Here is a 27,547-nt window from a genome sequence, read left to right on the forward strand (position 1 = left end):
TGTTGCCAAGTGAATGTAATCACCTTGCAGCTAGGGCAACGCCTGCTAGTTTTGTTTAGCCAGGGTGGAGAGAGAGAGAGAGAGAGAGAGAGAGAGGGAAAGAGAGAGAGAGTCAGTCAGAAGTATTTGTTCTTCTAATCTAAGCAAATCCATTTTGTTATCATTTCTGTACACACAACATGACCAATGACCAATATGATGCTTCCATTTAAGTCATGTGACTGGAATTCTGCTCTCTGCAGTTTTATAAAAAATTCTGCTAACTGCTCAAACTGTTTTGCTTCTGCATTATCAACCTGTGTAATCTCACTTATTTCACTGGAGTGTTCAGTGTGGGTAGTGACCTGTCTCAGAGACGAATGTGGTTTGAGACACTGATACCGAACATGAATGAAAACACAGGCAGCCTGAAATCTTAGGCTTATGCCAGCTCTAACGTGATCAACAGGAGTTACCTGCTGTGATGTTTACAACAGTGCTGAGCATGCAGTAAAGAATGTGGTTCGGCGTCTGTTGTCTGATGCTGATTCATTCATATACAGTTATGCCGCTGGTGCACCACACAGAAATGTCAGTGAGGACCTGGGACACAGCTGTGCTGTTCCCATGCAAAAGATGCGCTGCAATATCAGGACCGAATCAGTTATAAATAAATAAATACATGTATATAAACATACATACTCTTAACCAGAAACCAGTTGAACAGTAGGAATGGCTTGTGCTTCCAGGACAATTACGGCAACATTTCCTCTTTGGAAAAACACAGATTATGTAATGTATGCAGGGAAGTATTTACAACAAATAGGATTTCACATGCCAAACAAATTTCTATGGAGGGATGCTGATATGACATGGTCGCATGCTACATAACAGACAAATCTTTTCAAGACAAAAATCTCCTTTATTAAATGTTTTCGAGTAAATTATTCATTCAGGTGATAAAAGGACAAAATTTGCAAGTATCCAAGTTAACACAAAGATAAATTAATGCAAGCATATCTCTCTGGAAAATTCTCTGATATATTGTGAAGTCAGTAGGCGAGGACCACACAAAGGTAGACTGTGCGTGAATGTGTTTGCACGCGTGTGTGTTTGTTTGAGGAACAGGAAGGAAAGGAAAAAGAAAGGAAAAGTTTGGGCTTTTGTCCTCCTTTTCTACAACACCATTCCTCCTCCCATAATCTCCATTCTCTGCAAGGGAGGGAGAGACAGAAAATGACAAACAGGTTAGTTCAGCTCGTTTTTCTCGTGCCGATGCATGTGAATGGACAAACTAGTACCTAAATGTCTTCATTGACGCAACTGTACCACAAACAGAAAACTTTGCTACACCTTTCTGTGTATTCACATTCAAAGCTTTGCACAACTCTACACAAAAGGACCCAGCCATCCGTCAAGACTAAAGTCATACCTGTGGCGGTTCTATGAAAGCTAGCCAGTCAGATGAGTGTGTAGGTAACAGTCCCATTGATTGACACTTATAGATAGCCAATGCTGAGCCCAGAAGGTTGCCAATAAGATAAACCAGGCCTTGAAGCCACTGCTGACTGGAGCTCTCCAGAAGTTTAAATGCTAAAAAAACAAGCAGACATACATTAGTATAGTTACATAAACACAATGAAACAGTCACAATTTTAGTCACTTTCAGTGAAGAAGCTGAACTCAAACAGATAAACTGACACATGTGATTAATAAAAATAGGTCAAGTCTTGTTCAGATCACAACAGAAGAGAAAATAAAACATTATGCAAGCAAATCTAACATCAACTGAACTTGACTTGAACTGCATACACTAGAACTGGACTGAATCAAACTGAGCAGAAGTGAACTGAACTGAATCAAACTGAGCAGAAGTGAAGTGAACTGAACTGAACCGAACTGAACTGAATCAAACTGAGCAGAAGTTAACTGAACTGAAGCAAGATGGAAAGTGAAAGAAGGGGAAACTCACTGGCAGACATGGACATGAGAGCCTGAATGGGTCTCCACGCCATCATACACACCATCATTATGGGAAAAATAGAGATGGTGTTTCCTGACATATACATGATGAAGAGATTCATGGGGATCTGTTTCAAAGGCCCCAGAGCCACATCCCAGCATCTCTGACAGAGAGAGAGAGAGAGAAAATACAGACATTAATGCTAGACATTTACCAAATGTAAACATCATGTCATTTTTATAGGAAGACCATAAAGTGTGTGTGTGTGTGTGTGTGTGTGTGTGTGTGAGAGTGAGGGAGGGAGAGAGAGAGAGAGAGAGAGAGAGAGAGAAAACAGCATAACATAAACAGGCCTAACCAAACCCACATGTTTTTCTACTGTAATTTTCCTTTAACGCATGACAAACTCTGTTGTCAACAGAGTTTGATGTCTTGTCAATCAAATATGTGTTTCCTGAATCACCATGATACACAGACACTGTGCTGGGAACTCACCTTCTCCACCAGATTCCGGTCTGTCTCCTGCACGCTTGTGTCAGGTACGGGTTTGTCAGAGTATCCAACGGGATACATGACGTCACCCTGGTTACTCTGTCTGTCGCCACGACCCCTAAAGGATGGGAGGTTTATGTTTTGATAAACAAAAATCCATAATTTCAAAACATATTACTAAAGAACTAGAATGACTCAAGCACCCTCTAACAGGAAATGTTCGCATTCTCAAATCTTAGTGTTCAATCAGTTTCAGGGTATAACAAGTGAATATTATGTAAGATTTAAAATGTGCAGTAGAGTACACATTCTGCCGACTCCATTGTTTTAAACTAATAACTATCAGGTCAGAGGTATCTCATTAGAGTATGCATTTGATTGACAGGTCACAGGGCCTACCTGGTGTTGCCCAGCCCCAGCTCCAGCGCCCACTTCATTCTCTTTGCCCCGCCCCCTCCTCTGGTGGACAGAGTTCCTCCACCCTGTCCCCCTGGTGATGACATTGTGGTTGTTCACAATATCAGCAGTCAGATGGCCTGTAAATTCGATAGAATTGTAATGTTGTAAGTGACTAGAAAATGCTTTTTAAATGTTCTACGAGTACTTGAGGACACAGCATCGGATCAGTATAATTTTTCAACACAGCGAATGACATCACGTCAACCTTACCGTCACAGTAATTTTACACACTCTACTGTAGACATTAAATGATTTTTCACGCACACACAACTGATACCTCTATACTATGTAATTGCGAACATGGGCAATTTGAATCGTTCTGGTTGCTCTCAATTAATTGACAACTTGTGTATCAACACGAATGCACAGCAACAAAGCTAATCTGAACTGACATACTGGACTGTCATATGCACTCTCTCGAAGTCACATTCACTAACTATTTCCCCATACAGAAAATGTGTTTCGTGCAGGTGTCAGAAAAGAATCCTCGCGTGAATCCTGTTGTTCAGGCTCTTAGTCTACATGTTCGCACCAGTTAGCCAACTTTGCCAGGCTGTCGCTTCCGTTAGTGAGCCCGATCGTGGTTATGTTTAGATCATATCTGACGGTTCTACTGTACAATTCCACATTTTTTCAAATATCACTTCACTGAATGGATTATATTGTGCCAAGCGTCACCTATCCATACAACACGATCATTTCAGGATAACGGAGCTGGCTAAAAGGTTTGCTTAACTACGCTAACGTTAGCTTGACAGTCACAAATGATAGCATATGCTGTCGCCACTAACCACAAAATTCAGTACCTAAAAATGTCGATCTCCCAACAACCGTCACGGTGAGATCTATAATGCTCCAAAATGGTTCAGAACGAGAGTTTTCTCGCTGTATCCTTCAGACTTTGTCCCAAAAATAAGCAATTCACTCGACGTTCAACTAGCCTGTGGTTCTCAACTAAGGTCTAACTGGCCGTTAATGATGACGTTGTGAACTAACAAAACTGTGGTCACAAAGATATGATGTCACTTAGGCGCATCGGACGATCAAGTTGAATTGCGAGCACTCGTAAATCATGCTTTCTTTTAAGCTACTGTGCACTTCTTAGAAATCTTTCAAAACCTTTGGACGCTCAACACATTCCTCAAAAGTTCGGTATCTGGTTATGACAGATTTTGTGAAAAGAATAGGCCAGATGCAAGTCTTGACAAGTATAATTTTTTATACATGTTTTCAATTGCAAGATACATTTCCTCACATCCAAGAAGCATGTCATGTGAATTGTTGTAACACTTTATAAAAAGGTAGAAAATTATCTCTATATACAGACTTATCAAATGTTCTTCATAACTTGTGCAATATTGTAAAATACAATGTCAGTGCAAACAATTAGGCTCAAAATTCCAAAGGATGTAACTCTCACTCACTCTCTGTGTGTGTGTGTGTGTGTGTGTGTGTTTGCAAGAGCCAGAAATCTTCAGAAAATGCTCAGGGCTGGGCGTGGATGTGTGTGACTGAGAGAGAGGTAAAGAGAGAAGTATGTGTATGTGTGTGTGTCTATGTCTGTGTGTGCATGTCTGTCATTTGTATAAACTGAGCTCAGGGCAGTGGTACAAACACATGTAAGGATCACACAGTAGTCTCCGCACTGTATCTTTCATGGAGGCAGGGTCTAATCTGCTTAACTCCTTTTCTGATAGGGTAAGATAACGCCCAACCTCTGGACAGGCCTTCACCTGAGGAACATTAAAACCATTCTCTCCACCTGTCAGAAAAGAATGGAAAAATCATCAGCGCCTCATTGCCCTCTTTTTTTATCAACAAAAACAGAATATGACTTTGTTTAAAAAACAAAACAAACAACAAAAAATCAGGTTGCTCTTCACAAGGACACTGTACACTGAAATGTCAGGAACAGGAAACGTGTACAACTAAGAACACACGTTGTCTTGTTTAAGCAAAATACAATTTCAAAACCACACAGAGTGAGAAAAGCCTTCTTCAAAGTGCCTGGATTGGCATTTCAGTTCGATTCATCTAGAGATAATGAAATCAAACTAAATCCTCAATATCTAATCCTTCAAAAAAATACACCACAGGCCTTCGGAAAACCACATGAAAAACTGTGGCTGTGCACCAGTGTTTTTCCAGTCCAGACGATCTGATAACCGAACGGAGAAAAACAGCAGTGCTTAACTGCCTCCTCTTGCGTCTTTTACAAGTCGAGAACTAACTAGAACAGTTTAAACAGGCTACAACCCAGAGCTGTAAGAGAACCAGCCAATAAAAAGCCTTATTCTAAACACGCCGCTCTTGGAAATCTAACAGGCTGATCGTCTGACATCTGGTGTGGTCCAGGTGACCGATTCAGCCAATTAAGGATTCGATGATTCGATCAGATTAGTTTTACTGTCCTATAGTTGTGGGTTTGTGTGTATGTGGGCTTTTAGTTAAGACCTGACACCACAAAACTGATGTTCTACACATGAGTTAGACAGAAAATATCATTCAGGCAAATTCGCAAAGTCTAATTAAAGGACTTTTTTTTTTTAATACTACAGCAAATAAAGTGTATGATAAATTTGTCAGTTATATTCTTAAATAACTCAAGCTGTTTTTTTTTGTTTAGCTGGTTTTAATGGAGCGTAACAGTGTCCTAAAATGTGAATATTTGCCAAACTCTCACCTTCTCTGTCCGCCATGCTGTCAAAAAACAGCCAATCGGTGGGGAGGGGCCCATACTTAACGAAGCTCACGTAATGGCTGGTTTCGATGCACGTCACAGCAAAGAGAGCCAATCGCTGACGAGTGCCATGCATTGGTCCCTCCCATGGTCCTTCTGGCACATTCACCTTGTTGGGTTTGTGGGTCTGTCGATTTTTATGGTTGTGAACCTGGGGAAAGGTATAGTGTGTCAGGTGGTTTCAGGACCTTTTGAGTTGGCTGTGTGTGTGTCTGTGTGCAGGGCACTGCAGATGTCTATCTGTTCAAGGTGTTTTAGTAGTTTTTGAGTTGGCCAAGAGTGTGTGTGTATGTGTATGTGTATGAATGTGTGTTACCTGTGTGATGCATGTCTTGCAGTACTGTTGGAGTTGGTCAAGTGTGTGTGTGTGTGTGTGTGTGCGTGTGTATATGTATGTGTATGTATGTGTATGAGTGTGTGTGTTACCTGTGTGTTACACGTGTTGCAATACTGTTTGAGTTGGCCTGGCGTGATGTCCATGTCTTCATAGCACTGAAGACACTCCCACTGTGCCACTGACTGACAGATGGTGCACTGTCTGAGAGCTAATGAGTGACAGAGAGAGAGAGTGCATAAACAATAAATAGTCAACATGAATTGTTCTGTACATTATGCTCCATAGCTGTCTTGCTCATTCCCCCATTCATTCATTCATTCATTCATTCATTCATCTAATATCAGGACTGTAAAGAAAGCATGCCTGCATGCTGCTACGGAAACAAGAGGACACTCAGCCGTGAAATCCGCAACCCGGCTGAGCGACACACTGAATACTCACTTTCGTCAAGTAAGTCTGTGATGTCGATGGTGAGAGATGGCAGGATGGCATCAAACATTTTAAAATCTTTCCCAAACCTGGGCATGAGCAAGGGCAGACAGGATGGGGTCTGTAACAAAAAACCCCACAGAAACACACGTTACTATCAGAGACACTGGTCTGGGATCAGTTTTGAGCACCTTAACGTTTTAAATCGATATAACACAGCCTAGAGTCATGGCAATGCCTATGATATCTGAGGATACAAATTCCTGTAGTAGTCAGTTTTGGCAGATTTTCAGACACATTAAAACTTTATTTTAAAGCACACAGCACTGATCAACATTTGAGTTGCAAGAGTCATTAAGCGTTCATTTGTGACATTTCACAACTGATGAACCGTGCCAAATAAAATAGCACTACAATAAAACACATGAACGAGTAAATGTCATACTTTGCTGTCATTCGATGCCAGTATCTGTCTCTGTAAGACTGGTGTGCTACAGTTATGCTGTTGTAGAATGTCTGATTCGTGTGATGCTAGTCAGGGTTTGTGTGTTGTGTTGTCTGTGTCTGGGGTTGCCAGTACCTCTGTGAATTTAAGCCCAGAGTGCATAAAGGAAGACTCCAGTAATGCTTGCACACTGGCAACCCTCATTGTCCCTGTGCCTGGAGGAGAGGTAGGGATGGGAGAGATGGGGGAGAGGGAAGGAGAGACAGGGGAGGGGGAAGGAGAGGAGGGAGCAGAGGAGGGGGGGAAGAGCTGATAGATGTGACACTCCTGAGGCTCCTGACGCAATGACCTGAGGAAGAGAAAGAGAGTAATGACCATCTGAATGCCATATAGCCGTTTTTACACACACATACATTATGTGCAATATGGTAATATATCATATTATATACATACACACAAACACACACACACACATATACACACACATGCATTAAAGGTGTAATGGTTCTGAAACCGAGACCAAAACCATGATGCAAACGTCCACAGTCCTGTATCGCGATTCCGAAAGACGGTACCGCGATACACCCCTGCCCCAACCCAAACCCCAACCTGCTGCTACCGCTCTAGGTGCAACCTGTTGAGCTCTCATTACGTTACTAATGTAATGAAACTCATTTTTCATTTCCCAATTAACACTATAACACATGTAAATCACAACATTTTTATTCTGTTTAGTTAGGGGAAGGTGTATATTTTGCGTTGGGGGTGTACTGGTACAGGTATTTGGTGCAGGATGTTCGGTTAGGTGCATGTAGTGATCCAAGTGAATATAGTCTGGCTTTAACCATGCACGTTACATGTATAATTCTTTTATTCTCTGACGGATGAGATAGATAGTAAGCAAGTGTGTGTTTACACGTGAGTGTGAACGAGAGAGGAGGGGGGGTGAAGAGAGAGAAGACCTGATCTTCAGAAGTGGCTCCACCCGGAGAAGCTGGAAAAGTTTGTTGAGGAATTCCTCTGGATCTGGAAAAAGAACAAACGCTCAATTATTAGAAAATAACACACACGCGCATACACGGATACACGCACACACACACACACAAAATGAGGAATGATAAAGACAGAGACAATGTCTCATGTACCTCTCTCCTCATTGGTAAAGCCAGTGTCTGTTGTTTCAGCTTCCAACAGTTTACGCAGAGTCATGGTCTTACTGGCACATACATATCCATACCTACATATAAATCACATATACATCACACACGACCATACCTACATATAAATCACATGTACATCACACACACATATCCATACCTACATATAAATCACATATACATCACACACACATATCCATACCTACATATAAATCACACACACATAGCCATACCTACATATAAATCACATATACATCACACACGACCATACCTACATATAAATCACATGTACATCACACACACATATCCATACCTACATATAAATCACATATACATCACACACACAGACATACCTACATATAAATCACATATACATCACACACGACCATACCTACATATAAATCACATATACATCACACACACATATCCACACCTACATATAAATCACATATACATCACACATGACCATACCTACATATAAATCACATATACATCACACACATGACCATACCTACATATAAATCACATATACATCACACACACATATCCATACCTACATATAAATCACACACACATAGCCATACCTACATAAAAATCACATATACATCACACACACAGACATACCTACATATAAATCACATATACATCACACACGACCATACCTACATATAAATCACATATACATCACACACACATATCCACACCTACATATAAATCACATATACATCACACATGACCATACCTACATATAAATCACATATACATCACACACATGACCATACCTACATATAAATCACATATACATCACACACACATATCCATACCTACATATAAATCACACACACATAGCCATACCTACATATAAATCACACACACATGGCCATACCCACATATAAATCACATATACACATATAATCCAGATTAATACCAGATTAAATAAACCTTATTAACTCTCAGGGTACATACACACACAGATCTGCCACTGGTCATCATCTAAAACATCTTACACACCCACACACACACACACATGAACAGAGCAAACAGAAGAATACAGAAGGCAGAAAATAAACAAAAGCCGTACATATGCAGACACCAAAGAACACACACACAGGAGGGCATGAGATAAGACATACATAAATTTCAAAGATAAGAGAAGACAGACAGAAAGACACACACACACACCTGCGCAGGGGGTTAACAATCTCACAGCGGAGCAGATCCTGAGCTTGTTGAGTGTGAGGGCCGTCATGTGGGCCGGGCCAGAACAGAACCCAGTCTACAGAACTACAACACGAAAACAGACTGAGAAGAGGGAGAGGGAGAGAGAGAGAGAGAGAGAGAGAGAGAGAGACAGAGAGAAACACAGAGAGAGAGAGAAACAGAGAGAGAGAGAGAGAGATACAGAGAGAAACAGAGAGAGAGAGAGAGAGAGATACAGAGAGAAACAGAGTTAAGAATCGTCACCCTAAGCATCAGTTCACCTTTACACTCAAAATCTCTCTTCATGTATTCCTGTGTAAAAAAGAAAGCTGCACTGTTGAGTGCTGGCATGTGCTCCCTGTGATAGCTTACAGGTGCGGAAACTTCAGTTTGGTTGAAAATAGCCCCTTTATCTTTAGATGTCTAATTTCTAAGAGTGGACGGGCCAGGCCAGGCCAAAGCCTGGTGAACGGGTAGCGGCGGCGTCCCACCTGAAGAGTGAGGCGTCCAGGTAGCAGGAGTTGAGATGACCCTGGATGCCTTTCTTCCAGCCCTGGTACAGCTCTCTGGCCTCCGGACCCAGCAGGGGCGGAGTGTGTTCATCAACACGCTTACTGCCCCATGCTGCAAAGGCTGGCAACAACAAGTACAGTAAATTATGTAAACAAACAAACAAACACGCACACATACACACGCTTACTGCCCCATGCTGCAAAGGCTGGCAACAACAAGTACAGTAAATTATGTAAACAAACAAACAAACACGCACACATACACACGCTTACTGCCCCATGCTGCAAAGGCTGGCAACAACAAGTACAATACATCATGTAAACAAACAAACAAACAAACAAACACACACGCACACGCTTACTGCCCCATGCTGCAAAGGCTGGCAACAACAAGTACAGTACATCATGTAAACAAACAAACAAACAAACAAACACACACACACATGCTTACTGCCCCATGCTGCAAAGGCTGGCAACAACAAGTACAATACATCATGTAAACAAACAAACAAACAAACAAACAAACACACACGCACACGCTTACTGCCCCATGCTGCAAAGGCTGACAACAACAAGTACAGTACATCATGTAAACAAACAAACAAACACACACACACACACATACACGCGCTTATTGCCCCATGCTGCAAAGGCTGGCAACAACAAGTACAGTAAATCATGTAAACAAACAAACAAACAAATAAACACACACGCACACGCTTACTGCCCCATGCTGCAAAGGCTGGCAACAACAAGTACAGTAAATTATGTAAACAAACAAACAAACAAACACGCACACATACACACGCTTACTGCCCCATGCTGCAAAGGCTGGCAACAACAAGTACAATACATCATGTAAACAAACAAACAAACAAACAAACACACACACGCACATACACATGCACACATACACATGCTTACTGCCCCATGCTGCAAAGGCTGGCAACAACAAGTACAATACATCATGTAAACAAACAAACAAACACACACACGCACATACACATGCACACATACACACGCTTACTGCCCCATGCTGCAAAGGCTGGCAACAACAAGTACAATACATCATGTAAACAAACAAACAAACAAACACACACGCACACGCTTACTGCCCCATGCTGCAAAGGCTGGCAACAACAAGTACAATACATCATGTAAACAAACAAACAAACAAACAAACACACACACACACACACACACACACATACACACGCTTACTGCCCCATGCTGCAAAGGCTGGCAACAACAAGTACAATACATCATGTAAACAAACAAACAAACAAACAAACACACACACACACACACATACACACGCTTACTGCCCCATGCTGCAAAGGCTGGCAACAACAAGTACAGTAAATCATGTAAACAAACAAACAAACAAACAAACAAACACACACACACGCTTACTGCCCCATGCTGCAAAGGCTGGCAACAACAAGTACAATACATCATGTAAACAAACAAACAAACAAACAAACAAACACGCACACATACACACGCTTACTGCCCCATGCTGCAAAGGCTGGCAACAACAAGTACAGTAAATTATGTAAACAAACAAACAAACAAACAAACACGCACACATACACATGCTTATTAGCCCATGCTGGAAAGGCTGGCAACAACAAGTACAATAAATCATGTAAACAAACAAACAAACAAACAAACAAACACACACACGCACACACACACACATGCACACATACACATGCTTATTAGCCCATGCTGCAAAGGCTGGCAACAACAAGTACAATAAATCATGTAAACAAACAAACAAACAAACACACACACACACACACACACACACACACGCACACATACACATGCTTATTAGCCCATGCTGCAAAGGCTGGCAACAACAAGTACAATAAATCATGTAAACAAACAAACAAACAAACAAACACACACACACACACATACACATACACATGCTTATTAGCCCATGCTGGAAAGGGACAATGTATCACATAAACACACACATACACACAGACATACACAGACATACACACACACACACACACGCACAAACAAACGCATGTGCGCGCGCGCACACACACACACACACACACACACACACACACATGCACACATACACATGCTTATTAGCCCATGCTGCAAAGGCTGGCAACAACAAGTACAATAAATCATGTAAACAAACAAACAAACAAACAAACACACACACACACACACATACACATACACATGCTTATTAGCCCATGCTGGAAAGGGACAATGTATCACATAAACACACACATACACACAGACATACACAGACATACACACACACACACACACACACGCACAAACAAACGCATGTGCGCGCACACACACACACACACAAACAAACGCATGTGCGCACACACACACACACACACACACACGGGACAAACCTATTGAGTTACAACGCTCCACTTGGTTGACGGGCATCTCGGGGACTGGAAACCTGGAGTCTCGCCTACAGTTACGCAGTTTGACAAACAATCCCTTGTTGGCAGGGCAACGGAAGTGACGCTCACCAAGGTAACTGCCATCTGTGGCAGCAGTCAGCTCCTGGTCCTAAAGAATAAACAGCAGCAAAGGAGACTCTGAAAGATCTCTTTAAGAGTTAGACACACACACACACACACACACACACCACACACACACCACAGGCATGTGTGCACGCACACACACGGGCGCACACACACACACAGTCTTATAATGTCATGTTTTAATTCAATCATAAATTGGGTAGACAGAAATTCACAGCATACCAGCTCGATTCCAGCTACCAGTTCCGGAATTCCGTTGATCTGACCAATCCAGCGAATGACTCCAAAAATGGGCGGGTCATTCACCTCCACCATAGAGCCAACCTCCAAGTCACTGTGAAGCTCCGCCCTCTCCTCAAGGATTGGTGGAGAGGTAGGGGCAGCGAGACCGTTGGAAGACTGCGAGTGGTCGGCGTTCGTGGATGACGAATGAGCGTTTTGGGGTTTGTTTGGTGGGACCGGCGGCAGTTTGAGAGCAGGCTTCGGGCCAGGTAAGGGAGGGGGTTTTAAAGGGGTTTTGGGGGACGAAGACGCTGGAGGCTGGAGTGCAGCTTTGACGGTGGCCAGCATGGCGGGCTGGATGAGAGGTTTCGGTTGCGGTGTTGCAGAGGGCGGCAGGAGGGCCGATTTGGCCAGGGCGAGCATTGCCGGCTGGATCACCGGTGGTTGTTGTTGTTGTTGTTGTTGTTGTTGTTGTTGTTGTTGTTGCTGGGGTGGTAAGGAAGGGGGTTGGGTGGGTTTCGGTTGGGGTGGCGATGGGGGTTGAACCGCTACTTTGGTGCTGGGGGGAGGGAGTATTTTCATGGACGGCTTAGAATTGGGAGGCGGCGAACGCTCGGATCTCGTTTCTGTAGGATGAGAAAAAGGAAGTCGAAAGAGTTGAGAACTTATCCACGGTGGGACTACACACCGAGTTAGTACCACAGAGCTAGCGACCCGTTACCAATAATCAGAAACATACAGTGAACAGAACAAAAGACCCCAAACGTAATACTTGAAAGACTAAACACTTTGAAAGGAACATGATGTCATCAGAGAAACACAAATGACCCATAACACAGCGTAGCCAGTCAGTTCTGGTCCTCAGTGTCGAGCTTATTCTCAGCATTAGATTTCTCATAGGGGAATGAATGAGTTCCTCAGAAACGGGTCTGTGCATTCCTTCACCACTCAGTGACTTACAGAAAAAAAAAAAAAAAAAAAAAACAGCACAGCTTTGCAACTGAAGGGAAAAAAAATCCTAAAGCCTCAGATTCTCATTCCCAGAGCTACAGAGAACATTTGTTCACGCTTAACAATGTAAATAACATCAGTTTGACCTGTAAAGTGAGTCTTAGCTGGTTAATCCTGAGACTCTGTACAGGCTTGTTCTGTGTGTGAGTGTGTGTGTGTGTGTGTGTTGGTATGAGAAAGTGTTCTTGTCGGATTACACATAAGTGCAGTGATTCTGAGAGAAAGCATGTGAGAGCCAATGGCTGACAGGGAGCATGCAGAAGATAAACAAGCACCTAAAAAGAAAGAGAAAAAGGAGGTACGATAGAAGGAGGAGGAGGGGAGGAGGAGGAGGAGCAGGGTCTCTTACCTGGGAAAACCTTAGAGATGTGGAGTAACCAGCCGTACTCAGGGGATGGGATGGAGCACAGTCTCTGACCTTTATAAGTGCCATCCCAACCACCAACAGGATGGTCCTACACACACACACACACACGCGCGCGCGCGCACACACACAGTGAAAACGGTACTGTTTAATGTGGTACATAAACACTATATATTAAGTACCACATGTCCAGACAAAAAAAAAAACAGCCATGCTGTGACACATGAACAACACTGCCAATCACATAACAACGGTTTTGGCTTTCCAGATCTTTCCATGGGTTCATACTAACCAATAACACTCCCACATATGTTCCTGGGGCACTGCGGCTTGCCAAATGTCCACAGAAGAGCACTCTCCCAGAATGCTGCGCTTCGTTATGTACACAGTAGACTCTCTGTCCAGTCTGCACTGGAGGTGGAGAGGACGGTGTGGTGACAGACTCGGCAGCCCGCGGGAGGACGTTGACCGGGGGCTGACCTTGGTTGTAATTATGGTTATGGTTATGGTTATGGTTGTGATAGCCGGTCTGGTTCTGGTTGGACCTGTGAGCGTCGCGCCCGTGGTCCAGGTCGTCGGTACTGCCGCTGCGAGATGACCGGCGGAGCGTGAGCTCACTGGCGGGCACAAACATGGCACAACCCTCTGGACAGGTAAACAGCTGGTGACCTTTATAACTTCCATTACTGTTCCCCCTGCCTGCCGCCCAGCCCTGACAGAGAGAGAGAGAGAGAGAGAGAGAGAGAGAGAGAGAGAGAGGGTTGGACAGAAAGCCAGAGCAGTGAAACAGAATGACAGGTCAACACATAGGCAGACAGACATGCGGACAGACAGACAGGCGGACAGACAGACAGGCAGACAGACAGACAGGCGGGCAGACAGACAGACAGACAGACAGGCGGACAGACAGGCAGACAGACAGGCGGACAGACAGATACAAAGACATTTTTGTTTAAGAACGTTACCTTTAGCTGGACACCAAAAAACACGGCCGAACTTCCTCTAGTCAAAGGCCCCCGATAACGCAGCTCTGCCTCGGCCAGCTCTCCTGACTGGCCCCAGTAAAGCCACACTGGTGACCCCAGGGGCAGGCCAGCCAATCGCTGCAGTCTGTGAGGTTTGTTGGCCAGCTTAAATCGGGCCTCCAAATCACCTACAGGTTCCAACAGGCAGGCGATGTCGGGAGACACTTCTAGGAGGTGACGCTTGTCAATCTTCACCATAAAGCCATGGTCTATTACCTGATGGAGATGTGAAAACATTTGAGTACATACCTAGTAGATCATTTAAATGTACGTATGTGTATGAGAGAGAGAGAGAGAGAGAGACAGAGCGAGAGAGAGAGAGAGAGACAGAGAGCGAGAGAGCGAGAGAGAGAGAGCGAGAGAGAGAGAGAGAGACAGAGCGAGAGAGCGAGAGAGAACGAGAGAGAGAGAGAGAGAGAGACAGAGCGAGAGAGAGAGACAGAGCGAGAGAGAGCGAGAGAGAGAGAGACAGAGCGAGAGAGAGAGAGAGAGACAGAGCGAGAGAGCGAGAGAGAGACAGAGCAAGAGAGAGAGAGAGAGAGACAGAGCGAGAGAGAGATGACATTCTGTTGGTTACCTTCACCCATAGGTGTATCCCTCTGTTCCTGTCCCCTGCGCCCTCTTGCTCTTGGCACAGATATCCCCGCTGCAGCCGAATGGGTCCGTCCAGGTGGTCCTGCACCTTGTGGTCGATCGCTACCAGGTACATTTTAGGGGGGCGTCGCCTCTTGCTCTGATGACTAACACCGGACATGGTGTGAGGATTGTATCACTATGCGTGAACGCATGAGTGGGTTAATCCCTGCGCCAGAGAGTGAGAAACTGCGTCATTTATGAGAAATTCTCATAGGTTTCAGTGATTAAAACAGCAACTGTGCCAAGCGAAAAAAAACAACTCGATGAACAACGATTTTTGCCTATTAAAAGCTTTCGGCACAGGCATTTCCTCTTTGTCGGCCGAGTAAACCTTTATCTACCAGTGACTGGTCTGCTTAGGAAAGCCTTTGTTATAACAAAGCAGGTAGTCTTGCGTTATACAAACACAGGAAGAATGACTGTCATGATTTTCTATGTGTCGAATGAAGTTTTGACTCACCGATATAGTCCCCAACATCGTGTTTCAAAACTTTGACACTGTCGCAGACAGACTATGGACTTTGATGCTTCTAAAGCCGGAAGCCAGATGACTGACGACCTTGTAGTCCAATGGCACGAGAGGAAAGTTTGGCGAACCAGTCTGTGGCTGTTTTGGAACGACGAAGGGCGTGGTTTTGATTTGAGGGAAATTCCACTGTCATTTCAAGCCACTTTGCGAGATGTGATGGTGCAGATTGTACAGTATCTCGCAGTCTCATAGAATGATTGTATGCCTCCCTGAACCCATTGTACTTTCCCCCCTTTTAAATATGTAAAGTCGTTTTTCCGTTGTTTAAACGGAACGTCGGGGATAAACACCTAGAGCTTTCATTATCAGCCTCTGTGTCACGAATGTCCAACGGCCCTGTGGCAGTTGTACCTTGGTAATAGTTAGCTTCATCTTAGAAAATACTTAGCTCATTTATCTATCTATCTGTCTATCTATCTATCTATCTATCTATCTTTTTTATGTGCAAGGATACAACGACGAAGAGAAGTGTTTGAAATTAGTTTTATTTTCAGTGAAACAGTCAAACATAGTGCTTCACACATATATCGTGCCTTTCAATGTAAACAGAATATTTCATATGAACAATACGTTAAATTAATAAATAGTACATTTTATACACATAAGTTATAGAAATATACATGAAATTCTGCATACCATAAGTAAATCTCTAACAAGGTAGTATATTAAACTACCTCTAAAGGCAGTATTCTAGTACATTACAAAAATTAGGCAGTGAACTTTTAGGGGTTTTTTTTTCCTTCTAAAATGACGCGTGTCCATCTGAGGTCAGATTTTCACACATCCTCTTTAAGAACATAGGAATTGCTTTTCTCGGATAAATGTAAACTGACGGAGAGTGAGTAAACAGGTAGACGACATTGAGACACACATCTAAACGAATTTTAAAGTCAGAGCAGATTTTTCGGCTCTTTACTGCTCTCTCGTGTCTTAACAGTGCGTAACAGTGCAATGAATCCAGTGGATTACTCTGTTCATCGTCCCGTGAACATAAATAACAAAGTGCTAAAAATCTCACGTCTCTGGTTATGATCGAATAGTGCACGTGTGTCGTGCATGTCACCTTCAGCAGAAAGTATTGCACCTTCAGAAGTTCCATAACACTGCCACGACGCTCCCCATCGTAAGGTCAAAGTCAGTCACTGTCCTCATCGTGGGGAAGGCGGCACTCTTTGTACGTCTCAGGTATCTTATGTATGTTCTTGTATTTATCCATTCTGTTATGGATAATTCTTTGAAATAAAGGGTTTTTTTTTTTTTAAATACCTAACTTGGAGGTGAAGAGCGCTTTGGGTTTTCTCTCAGCGTGAATGTCGCTGTTTGAAGAGAGAGGAAACATTGGCTGGGTTTGGGTTGATTCTGTAGAAGGGCAGCTGTAGGACAGAGTCAGTGCTGAGGAGAAAGTCATTCGTTTGTCAGAGACGGAGTCACTCTTTTATTGTAAAGTCAGAGGGAGGTGGATGAAGGGCGGGTTGAATGCCGATGGGGTAAGGGACAGGTGGGTGGGTGTTCACGGGTGTAGCGAGGAGTCTGTGTTGATGAAGTACGTAGTCAGCTCCCCTTTGCCCTTCACGTTGATCACGCCTCTCAAAGTCACACTGTAGCCCAGAAACTCCGCCACCTGTGCAGTCTCCTCCGTCACCTGCAGGGGGCGAACATGAGACAGTCAACAGGAGGCCTGTGAATACCATCAGTCAACAGCTTCACAATGAAATGTCAGGATACTGAGATTTATAATCATTACAACAGAGATAATATACCATAGATGATCCATCTATCTATCTATCTATCTATCTATCTATCTATCTATCTATCTATCTATCTATCTATCTATCTATCTATCTATCTATCTATCTATCTATCTATCTATCCATCTATCTATCTATCTATCTATCTATCTATCTATCTATCTATCTATCTATCTATCCATCGTTCTATCCTGCCAGACTGTCTCTCTGACTCGGATTTAGAGTCCTTGGTCTTCTGGGACTCTAACACACCTGGATCTTGTCCAGGACTCCGGTGCTGTCCATCCTGCTGGCCACATTCACGGAGTTCCCCCAGATATCATACTGTGGTTTATGAGCTCCAATCACCCCCGCAATCACCGGCCCATGGTTTATCCCTGGGGGGGGGGGGGGGGGGGGGGATGATTTGAAAAAGTAAAAGAGGATAATAACAATAACACTACTAATACAACCACCACTACCTCTACTTTGACTCCTCCCACCTTGGAGGTATCTATTAAATGTATATTAATAACAAAATAAAAACGAATAAAGATAATTGATGTGGGTGGAAAAAAAATCAGTCTCACCAATCCTGAGTTTAAAGTTGTTAAATGAATGCTTGTTGATGTTCTCGAGTTTTCCCATCAGAGCAATGGCAAATTCTATCATACTCCTTACATGACTGTAGGTCTCATCACAGTCCTGTAGAGGGCAGCAGAGTCACATACAGAATTCATATCGACACCGCACTCATGCAAGCTGTGTATGTAACTAAAAGAGTGAGTCTACATAAATGTGAGCTATGAGTGTGTTTGGTCTGGTTTACCTTTTTCTCCAGGCCTTTGGTCAGTCCTGCAGCAGCCATGTACGTGCTACCGATGGTTTTAATTTTCTCAACACTACTGAACTTCGGTTTAGAGAGCAACTACAGCGAGAGACAGAGAGAGAGAGAGAGAGAGAGAGAGAGACAGTGAGAGAGAGAGAGTGAGTGAGAGAGAGAGAGAGAGAGAGAGAGAGAGAGAGAGACAGTGAGAGAGAGAGAGTGAGTGAGAGAGAGAGAGAGAGAGAGAGACAGTGAGAGAGAGAGAGTGAGTGAGAGAGAGAGAGAGAGAGAGAGACAGTGAGAGAGAGAAAGAGGGGGGGGGGGTGAGAGAGAGAGAGGGAGTGAGAGAAAGAGAGTGAGAGAGAGAGAGAGAGTGAGGGGAGAGGGGGAGAGAGAGAGTAAGAGAGGGAGTGAGAGAGAGTGAGGGAGAGACAGAGAGTGAGAGAGAGAGAGGGAGAGAGGGAGAGAGAGAGAGTGAGGGGGAGAGAGAGAGAGAGAAAGAGTGAGAGAGAGAAAGAGAGAGAGGGAGAGAAAGAGAGAGAGAGAGAGAGTGAGAGAGAGAGAGAGAGAAAGACAGAGAGAGAGAGAGAGAGAGAGAGTGAGGGGGACAGAGAGAGAAAGAGTGAGAGAGTGAGAGAGAGAGAGAGTGAGGGAGATTCATTTGTGGCGGTTGTTGTTGTTGTATTTATTTTAAAATTTTTCAATTTTGTTTTTTTTTTCGGCCTAGTTTGAAAAGCCCCATTAGACAGAATCTTGTTACTCTCTTTCTTGCTCATTATTGGTCAGAATGAGTGAGGGTGGCACATGACACACACAATATCAATGACTGCTTTTTTTTTTAAACTGCAGATTGTGTAGTATCATCATGAGTGGTGTGGGTGACTGTTTTGTCTGCCAGTCGCTACAGAAACATCTAAGTGTCAGTGTCTAGCACCACAAACAGTAAGACTGACATGTGCTGACGCCTCCACCAAAGGCAACGGGATTAAACTCACATTATCCCATGGACTCATCACATGAACAAGCTACAATCAGCAAACAGAGCCAGAGAAACTTTCGTCTAAGGCTCACAACTCCAGTAATTTTTTTTAGTCTGTGAGATTTATTTTAGAAGGTGCACAGGAGAAAGTTATGACCGGAAGTGAATAGAATATGACCTGGCTGTAATTTGAGGGCCGGAGAGCCTGGTTCATTTTTGAAGACACTGAGTTCTGGCTTTGGGGTACAGGGAGAGATTTTACCTCGTCAAAGTCGGCGATGATTTCGTTGAGGAAACGCAGGCATTCCAGGCCGTCTCGATTTTCGCTGCTCTCTGAGTAAAACTCTTTAAACTCAGGCACCGAAGCAAACATTATACACACACAGTCACATGACTGGCTGTACAAGTCCTGAGAAAACGCACACACACACACACACACACACACACACACACACACACACACACACACACACACATTTACACGCTTATAAATTCAAGATAATCTCAGGACAATCTCCATGTGTACAGGTGTGTATACCTGAGTGTATATACTGTATGGGTGTGTATACCTGAGCGTGTATGGTGTACAGGTGTCTATACTTGGGTGTGTATGGTGTACAGGTGTTTATACCTGGGTGTGTATAGTGTACAGGTGTGTATACCTGGGTATGTATAGTGTACAGGTGTCTATACTTGGGTGTGTATGGTGTACAGGTGTTTATACCTGGGTGTGTATAGTGTACAGGTGTGTATACCTGGGTATGTATAGTGTACAGGTGTCTATACCTGGGTGTGTATAGTATACAGGTGTGTATATCTGGGTGTTTATAGACATAGTGTACAGGTGTGTATACCTGGGTGTGTATAGATGACAAGTATGTATACCTGGGTGTGTACAGACATAGTGTACAGGTGTGTATACCTGGGTATGTATAGTGTACAGGTGTGTATACCTGTGCATGAATAGCGTATGTGTGTGTACCTGGTTTTTGATGGCCTTGCCAATGAAGAACTCAGTCACATGGGCAGGTAGAAGGTTCTGGAGAAGGAGTTTATTTACGTTTTCCATTGTCTCCATTTCATCTCGCTCTGCACGGAAACACTGCTCCAACAGAAACTCCACACGACATCTTAACTCATCCTGACACACACACACACACACACGCACATACACAGAGATGTTTATCAGATACAGGGGACAGGAAACACATTCTTGCTTTCTTTTAACTTTTATCTCTGATACAGTTTCCAACATTACCCGGAAATCTCTCTCTCTCTCTCTCTCTCTCTCTCTCTCTCTCTCTCTCTCTCTCTCTCACTCTCGCTCTCTCTTGCTTTCTCTCTCTTTTGCTCTCTGCTCTCTCTCTCTCTCTCTCTCTCTCACACACACACACACACACACTTACCTGTCTGGCCAGAAAGAGTGAAACGAAGTAGAAAATGAAAAGCCAAATTCCTGACATAATCTTGGGCTCTTTTAGGACTCCAGGTCTGAGGCAGACACACACACACACACACACACACACACACACACACACATACACACACACACACACACACACACACTTATTACATCTTCTTACATCTACTAGGTTTCATAATTTTGAAATTTTGACTGGTGCATTGTTGCATTGCTTCATAATTCCTCAGACTAAACTTGAAAAATCACAGACTGAAAAGCCCCATTCAAACAGACTGAATAATATCTCACTGTTCCCACACACAATACCACTGAAATACAATCCTACAGAGACTCTCTGTGTGTGTGTGTGTGTGTGTGTGTGTGTGTGTGTGTGTGTATGTGTGTGTGTGTGTAACCTTACTTGGTGTCGTTGTAGAGTTGTGTGATATAACAGTCGGAGCGCGGGGCATAGACGTGGAGGAAAAGGGCGAGGTAGACAACCAAAGCCAGCGTGAGGAGGAAGAATTTCACTGAGAAACATACTCTCACAAACACGATCACACCCAACATAGCCACCAGACAGCAGTACAGATAATACTACATAGACACACACACAAACACACACACACACACACACACAAACACACACACACACACAGAAACACACACACACACACAAACACACACACACACACACACACAAACACACACACACACAAACACACACACACAAACACACACACACATGCATACGCACACACACACACGCACACGCACACGCACATGCACACACACACACGCGTGCGCAAACACACACACACACACACACACACACACACACAGAAACACACACACACACACAAACACACACACACACAAACACACACACACACACAGAAACACACACACACACACAAACACACACACACACACACACACAAACACACACACACACAAACACACACACACATGCATACGCACACACACACACGTGCGCAAACACACACACACACACACACACAAACACAGAGAGAGAGAGAGAGAGAGAAGATGACATCATTAACTGTTACAGATATTGTAATAGCACAAGTTAAGCATATGTCAGACATGTCAGGAAAAGCAGAGTTTTCAGTAACTGCGATGATAACCAGTAGTGACTGAATGCCTATGCTGTAACAGTAGCCTGCTTACAGGAACAGTGTAAAGATCCAGAGACTCCAGGTCTGTGGCGTTATAAGAGGATGAGTTGAAGCAATTATCTCCTGGGATGAAAACCTGGACAAGAACATAAAGACACAGGATTCAAAATACTTCTCTCCCTGGGTGTGTGTGTGTGTGTGTGTGTGTGTGTGAGAGCGAGAGAGAGACAGAGAGAGTGTGTGTGTGTGTTACGTCCTTGGACGTATTTTGTTTCCTGTTTCAGTGTCTCCCTCTCTCCCTCTCCCTCTCTCTCTCTCTCCCTCTTTTTCTCTCTCTCTCTCCCTCTCCCTCTCTCTCTCTCTCTCTCTCTCTCTCTCTCTCGCTGTTTCCCCCTCTCGCTCTCTGCCCCATTGTCCTTTTCAGGTCGCCGGCGGCTTTGGATTGGCTGTAAAACGGGCGAGGGAGTTTTAAAAACGATCAGCGGAGCTGATTCTCCTGTGAAAGCCCTGCCGCCGCCATAACATTTACGGATAAATCTTAAAAAATCTTAAATCTTTGTGTGGACGCTGTGGACTCATTTGCCCACAGTGAGTATAATTTGTAAATAGTTGTAAATAGCCGTGTGGTTTTGTTGATTTCTTCTCTGTTCGTTTGTTAGTCAGCACTCGTAAGGGGGTGGGTGCCGTTTTCTTTGTCTTCCTGTTCTCTCCGGGTTATGTCAGTTAGGGAGGTAGGGAAGTTTATTTGTAGCTCTTTTTATTTTCTTTTTGTTCCCTTCTCCTTTAGCTAAACCTGTTTTGTTTCTTAGTTTGGCCTCACTCATCCCTGACATCTTTTGTGTTTCGTTAATAATAATAATAATAATAATAATAATAATAATAATCATAGAAAGTTGATTAGCAGTACTTGGTGTTGTATGTTGGTGTTGTGCATGCCCTGGTGGAAGGGGAAGGAGGTTGTCTCCCCGTTTGTGTGTGTGTGTGTGTATGTGAGAGAGACTCACTATATTAAGGATGGCCATTAAGAGTGTGATTAGCAGACAGAACATGACCAGTATCAGCCTCAGTGCCGCACGGGTGGCCACGCCCTTCCACAGCGTCGACACCCACTGCATACTCACAGGCATTTTAGCGTTCCAAGGCTGCAGACACACACACACACACACACACACACACACACACACACACACACACACACACACACACACAAAACCTGTTACAAAAATACACACACTCTTTTTAACAGTCAAACTGCACTGTCACACCTGCAGCTCCACTGTCTCAGATTCAGTACACAGGCACACAGGCACACACGCACGCAGGCACACAGTCACGCACACAGTCACGCACACAGTCACGCACGCAGTCACGCACACAGTCACGCACACAGTCACGCACGCAGGCACACACGCACGCAGGCACACAGGCACACAGACACACAGGCACACAGGCACACAGGCACACAGACACACAGGCACACAGGCACACAGGCACACAGACACACAGGCACACAGGCACACACGCACACAGGCACGCAGGCACGCAGGCACAGGGGCATGCAGCCACACAGGCACACAGGCACAGGGGCATGCAGGCACACACGCACACAGGCACACACGCACACAGGCACACACGCACGCAGGCACGCAGGCACACAGGCACACAGGCACACAGGCACACAGGCACGCAGGCACGCAGGCACGCAAGCACACAGGCACACAGGCACACAGGCACGCAGGCACGCAGGCACGCAGGCACGCAGGCACACACGCACACAGGCACACACGCACACAGGCACGCAGGCACACAGGCACGCAGGCACGCAGGCACGCAAGCACACAGGCACACAGGCACACACGCACACAGGCACGCAGGCACGCAGGCACGCAGGCACACAGGCACACAGGCACACACGCACACAGGCACACACGCACACAGGCACACAGGCACACAGGCACACAGGCACGCAGGCACGCAAGCACACAGGCACACAGGCACACAGGCACACACGCACACAGGCACACAGGCACACAGGCACGCACGCACACAGGCACACAGGCACACAGGCACGCAGGCACACAGGCACGCACGCACACAGGCACACAGGCACACGCGCACACAGGCACACAGGCACACAGGCACACAGGCACACAGGCACACAGGCACACACGCACGCAGGCACACAGGCACACAGGCACGCAGGCACACAGGCACGCACGCACACAGGCACACAGGCACACGCGCACACAGGCACACAGGCACACAGGCACACAGGCACGCACGCACGCACACAGGCACGCAGGCACACAGGCACACAGCACGCACACAGGCACGCAGGCACACAGGCACACAGGCACACAGGCACACAGGCACGCACGCACACAGGCACGCAGGCACACAGGCACACAGGCACGCAAGCACGCAAGCACACAGGCACGCAGGCACACAGGCACACAGGCACACAGGCACACAGGCACGCACGCACACAGGCACGCAGGCACACAGGCACACAGGCACGCAAGCACGCAAGCACACAGGCACACAGGCACACAGGCACGCAGGCACGCAGGCACACAGGCACGCAAGCACGCAAGCACACAGGCACACAGGCACACAGGCACACAGGCACACAGGCACGCACACAGGCACACAGGCACACAGGCACACAGGCACGCAGGCACACACACAGGCACACACGCACGCACACAGGCACACAGGCACACAGGCACACAGGCACACACGCACACAGGCACACAGGCACACAGGCACACACGCACACAGGCACACAGGCACGCAGGCACACACACAGGCACACACGCATGCACACAGGCACACAGGCACACAGGCACGCAGGCACGCAGGCACACAGGCACACAGGCACACACACAGGCACACAGGCACACAGGCACACACGCACACAGGCACACAGGCACGCAGGCACACACACAGGCACACACGCACGCACACACGCACACAGGCACGCACGCACACAGGCACGCAGGCACAAAGGCACACAGGCACACAGGCACACAGGCACACACGCACACAGGCACGCAGGCACGCAGGCACACAGACACATAGGCACACAGGCACACAGGCACGCAGGCACACAGGCACACAGGCACACAGGCACACAGGTACACAGGTACACAGGCAGACAGGCACACAGGCACACAGGCACACACGCACACAGGCACACAGGCACGCAGGCACGCAGGCACACACACAGGCACACACGCACGCACACAGGCACACAGGCACACAGGCACACACGCACACAGGCACACAGGCACGCAGGCACACACACAGGCACACACGCATGCACACAGGCACACAGGCACACAGGCACACAGGCACGCAGGCACACACGCACACAGGCACACAGGCACACACGCACACAGGCACACAGGCACACAGGCACACAGGCACACACGCACACAGGCACGCAGGCACGCAGGCACACAGACACATAGGCACACAGGCACACAGGCACGCAGGCACACAGGCACACAGGCACACAGGCACACAGGTACACAGGTACACAGGCAGACAGGCACACAGGCACACAGACACACAGGCACACAGGCACACAGGCACGCAGGTACACAGGCATGCACACACACAGGCATGCACACACGCACACAGGTACACAGGCACACAGGCACGCAGGCACACAGGCACACAGACACATAGGCACACAGGCACACAGGCACGCAGGCACACAGGCACACAGGCACACAGGCACACAGACACATAGGCACACAGGCACACAGGTACACAGGTACACAGGTACACAGGCAGACAGGCACACAGACACACAGGCACACAGGCACGCAGGTACACAGGCATGCACACACACAGGCACACAGGCACACAGGTACACAGGCACACAGGCACGCAGGCACACAGGCACACAGGCACACAGGCACACACGCAGGCACACAGGCACATACACAGAATTACCTTTAAGAATCTGGTGCCAATGATCAGGAAAATAAAAAACTGTACAGGAAATGTTACACCGTAGGATGCAGCCAGGGCTACATTCCTGAGAGAGAGAGAGAGAGAGAGAGAGAGGGAGAGAGAATGAAGGCTCAGCAAAAAAAAGTCATATATTTGTAATGTATTATATGTAATGTATTATAGTCCATAGTCCATATATTTACACAGCCGTGGAGGTAATGTATTGAATTAATGTATTTAGTCACAGAGGTATGTGTGTGTGTGTGTCTGTAATGTATTGAGTTAATGTATTTAGTTACAGAGGTATGTGTGTATATATGTAATGTATTTAGCCAGGGGGTGTGTGTATACATACTTTTCAGAGGTGAGCATTTGGACCACAAACACAGCAATGAAAATGACTGCCAAGCATGACACAGACTGATGGAGATCATTCACCTCACAGAACCGATACTGTAACAGACACACATACACACAGACACAGACACAGACACACACACACACACACACACACACACACACACACAAAGGAAATATATATAGAGAAACAAGGGGTGAAGGGTGACTAAATTACAAATGACAGCATAAACTACACAGTGATTCTGACTCTCATTACGACATAGATACATTATGCTACACACCAGATGATAAACTGGTACACAGGCATGTATTTGTGTGTGTGTGTGTGTGCGTGTGTGTGTGTGTGTATTTTCAGGCATATAATTATTTTACATAAAAGACAAACCTAGAGTGATTCAGCAGTAAATGTACACCACTGCAACAAGCAGCAACACGAAAACAAACTATGCTTACACCAGACATAACATCTACACACATCCGCTTACACACACCCGCGCACACACACACACACACACACACACACACACACACACACACACACACACACAGAGTCTCTCTCTCTCTCTTACACACACACACACACACACACACACACACACACACACACACACACAGAGTCTCTCTCTCTCTCTCTTACACACACACACACACACACACAGAGTCTCTCTCTCTCCCTTACACACACACACACACACACACACACAGACAGACGATAATGATCTTTATGAACACACGCTTCAAAGCGGTGTAGCCAAAACGCTGAGGTTCAGAGCAGAGTTATCACCTGTTTCTCCAGCTTCAGGTCGTTGAAAAACAGACTTAACCAGTTCAGCTTCTTCGCTCTCCTCCTAAGAACAACACAGAGGAAGACAAGAGCTTCAGCTGAGAAAACAACTCATTACTTTACTCCTGATTATATATCAGAGGGAGAGAGAGAGAGAGAGAGAGAGAGAGACAGAGGGAGAGAGAGAGAGAGAGAGAGAGAGAGAGAGAGAGTTTTCTCTTGCTTTATAGAGCTGAAGGGTTTAGAGTGTGTTGTGAGCATTAAGGAATATATACCTGCTTTCAAGGGAAGTCTCTGTGTCTGTGAGAACTCTTTCCTGTAGATTAAAAA

General features: G+C 45.5%; 3 protein-coding genes across 3 annotated transcripts in view; all 3 read right to left on the bottom strand.

Annotated features, from left to right (window-relative positions):
- Positions 1 to 892: 892 nt before the first annotated feature.
- Positions 893 to 3,857, bottom strand: emc4 (ER membrane protein complex subunit 4). Its single transcript, XM_030779743.1, has 6 exons — positions 3,700 to 3,857; positions 2,834 to 2,970; positions 2,438 to 2,552; positions 1,952 to 2,105; positions 1,412 to 1,572; positions 893 to 1,191 (listed from the first exon to the last, which is right to left on the bottom strand). The coding sequence occupies exons 2-6, from the start codon at positions 2,935 to 2,937 to the stop codon at positions 1,156 to 1,158; spliced, it is 570 nt and encodes a 189-aa protein (XP_030635603.1). The 5' UTR covers positions 2,938 to 2,970; positions 3,700 to 3,857; the 3' UTR covers positions 893 to 1,155.
- A 608-nt stretch (positions 3,858 to 4,465) lies between these two features.
- Positions 4,466 to 16,046, bottom strand: cyld3 (cylindromatosis (turban tumor syndrome) 3). The gene is made up of 17 exons (XM_030779735.1): positions 15,969 to 16,046; positions 15,450 to 15,674; positions 14,813 to 15,088; positions 14,140 to 14,559; positions 13,833 to 13,938; positions 12,982 to 13,098; positions 12,473 to 12,882; positions 12,110 to 12,275; positions 9,693 to 9,834; positions 9,184 to 9,303; positions 7,990 to 8,081; positions 7,807 to 7,870; positions 6,980 to 7,193; positions 6,412 to 6,520; positions 6,060 to 6,178; positions 5,577 to 5,784; positions 4,466 to 4,655 (listed from the first exon to the last, which is right to left on the bottom strand). Exons 2-17 carry the CDS (start codon positions 15,624 to 15,626, stop codon positions 4,471 to 4,473), a joined length of 2,925 nt encoding a protein of 974 aa, XP_030635595.1. The 5' UTR covers positions 15,627 to 15,674; positions 15,969 to 16,046; the 3' UTR covers positions 4,466 to 4,470.
- A 1,501-nt stretch (positions 16,047 to 17,547) lies between these two features.
- LOC115816494 (adenylate cyclase type 4) overlaps positions 17,548 to 27,547 on the bottom strand; it is an 18,177-nt gene continuing 8,177 nt past the window's right edge. Inside the window, exons 11-24 of the mRNA XM_030779448.1 lie at positions 27,493 to 27,533; positions 27,218 to 27,281; positions 26,429 to 26,526; positions 26,074 to 26,158; positions 23,115 to 23,252; positions 22,163 to 22,246; positions 21,393 to 21,568; positions 20,976 to 21,060; positions 20,552 to 20,710; positions 19,832 to 19,978; positions 18,594 to 18,692; positions 18,355 to 18,469; positions 18,038 to 18,162; positions 17,548 to 17,679 (exon numbers count right to left, since the gene is read on the bottom strand). Of these exons, the coding sequence (XP_030635308.1) occupies positions 17,548 to 17,679; positions 18,038 to 18,162; positions 18,355 to 18,469; positions 18,594 to 18,692; positions 19,832 to 19,978; positions 20,552 to 20,710; positions 20,976 to 21,060; positions 21,393 to 21,568; positions 22,163 to 22,246; positions 23,115 to 23,252; positions 26,074 to 26,158; positions 26,429 to 26,526; positions 27,218 to 27,281; positions 27,493 to 27,533 (1,548 nt within the window). The remainder of the gene's footprint in view (positions 17,680 to 18,037; positions 18,163 to 18,354; positions 18,470 to 18,593; positions 18,693 to 19,831; positions 19,979 to 20,551; positions 20,711 to 20,975; positions 21,061 to 21,392; positions 21,569 to 22,162; positions 22,247 to 23,114; positions 23,253 to 26,073; positions 26,159 to 26,428; positions 26,527 to 27,217; positions 27,282 to 27,492; positions 27,534 to 27,547) is intronic.

Source organism: Chanos chanos, chromosome 7 (assembly GCF_902362185.1).
Source record: "Chanos chanos chromosome 7, fChaCha1.1, whole genome shotgun sequence".
NCBI classification, from domain to species: Eukaryota; Metazoa; Chordata; class Actinopteri; order Gonorynchiformes; family Chanidae; genus Chanos; species Chanos chanos.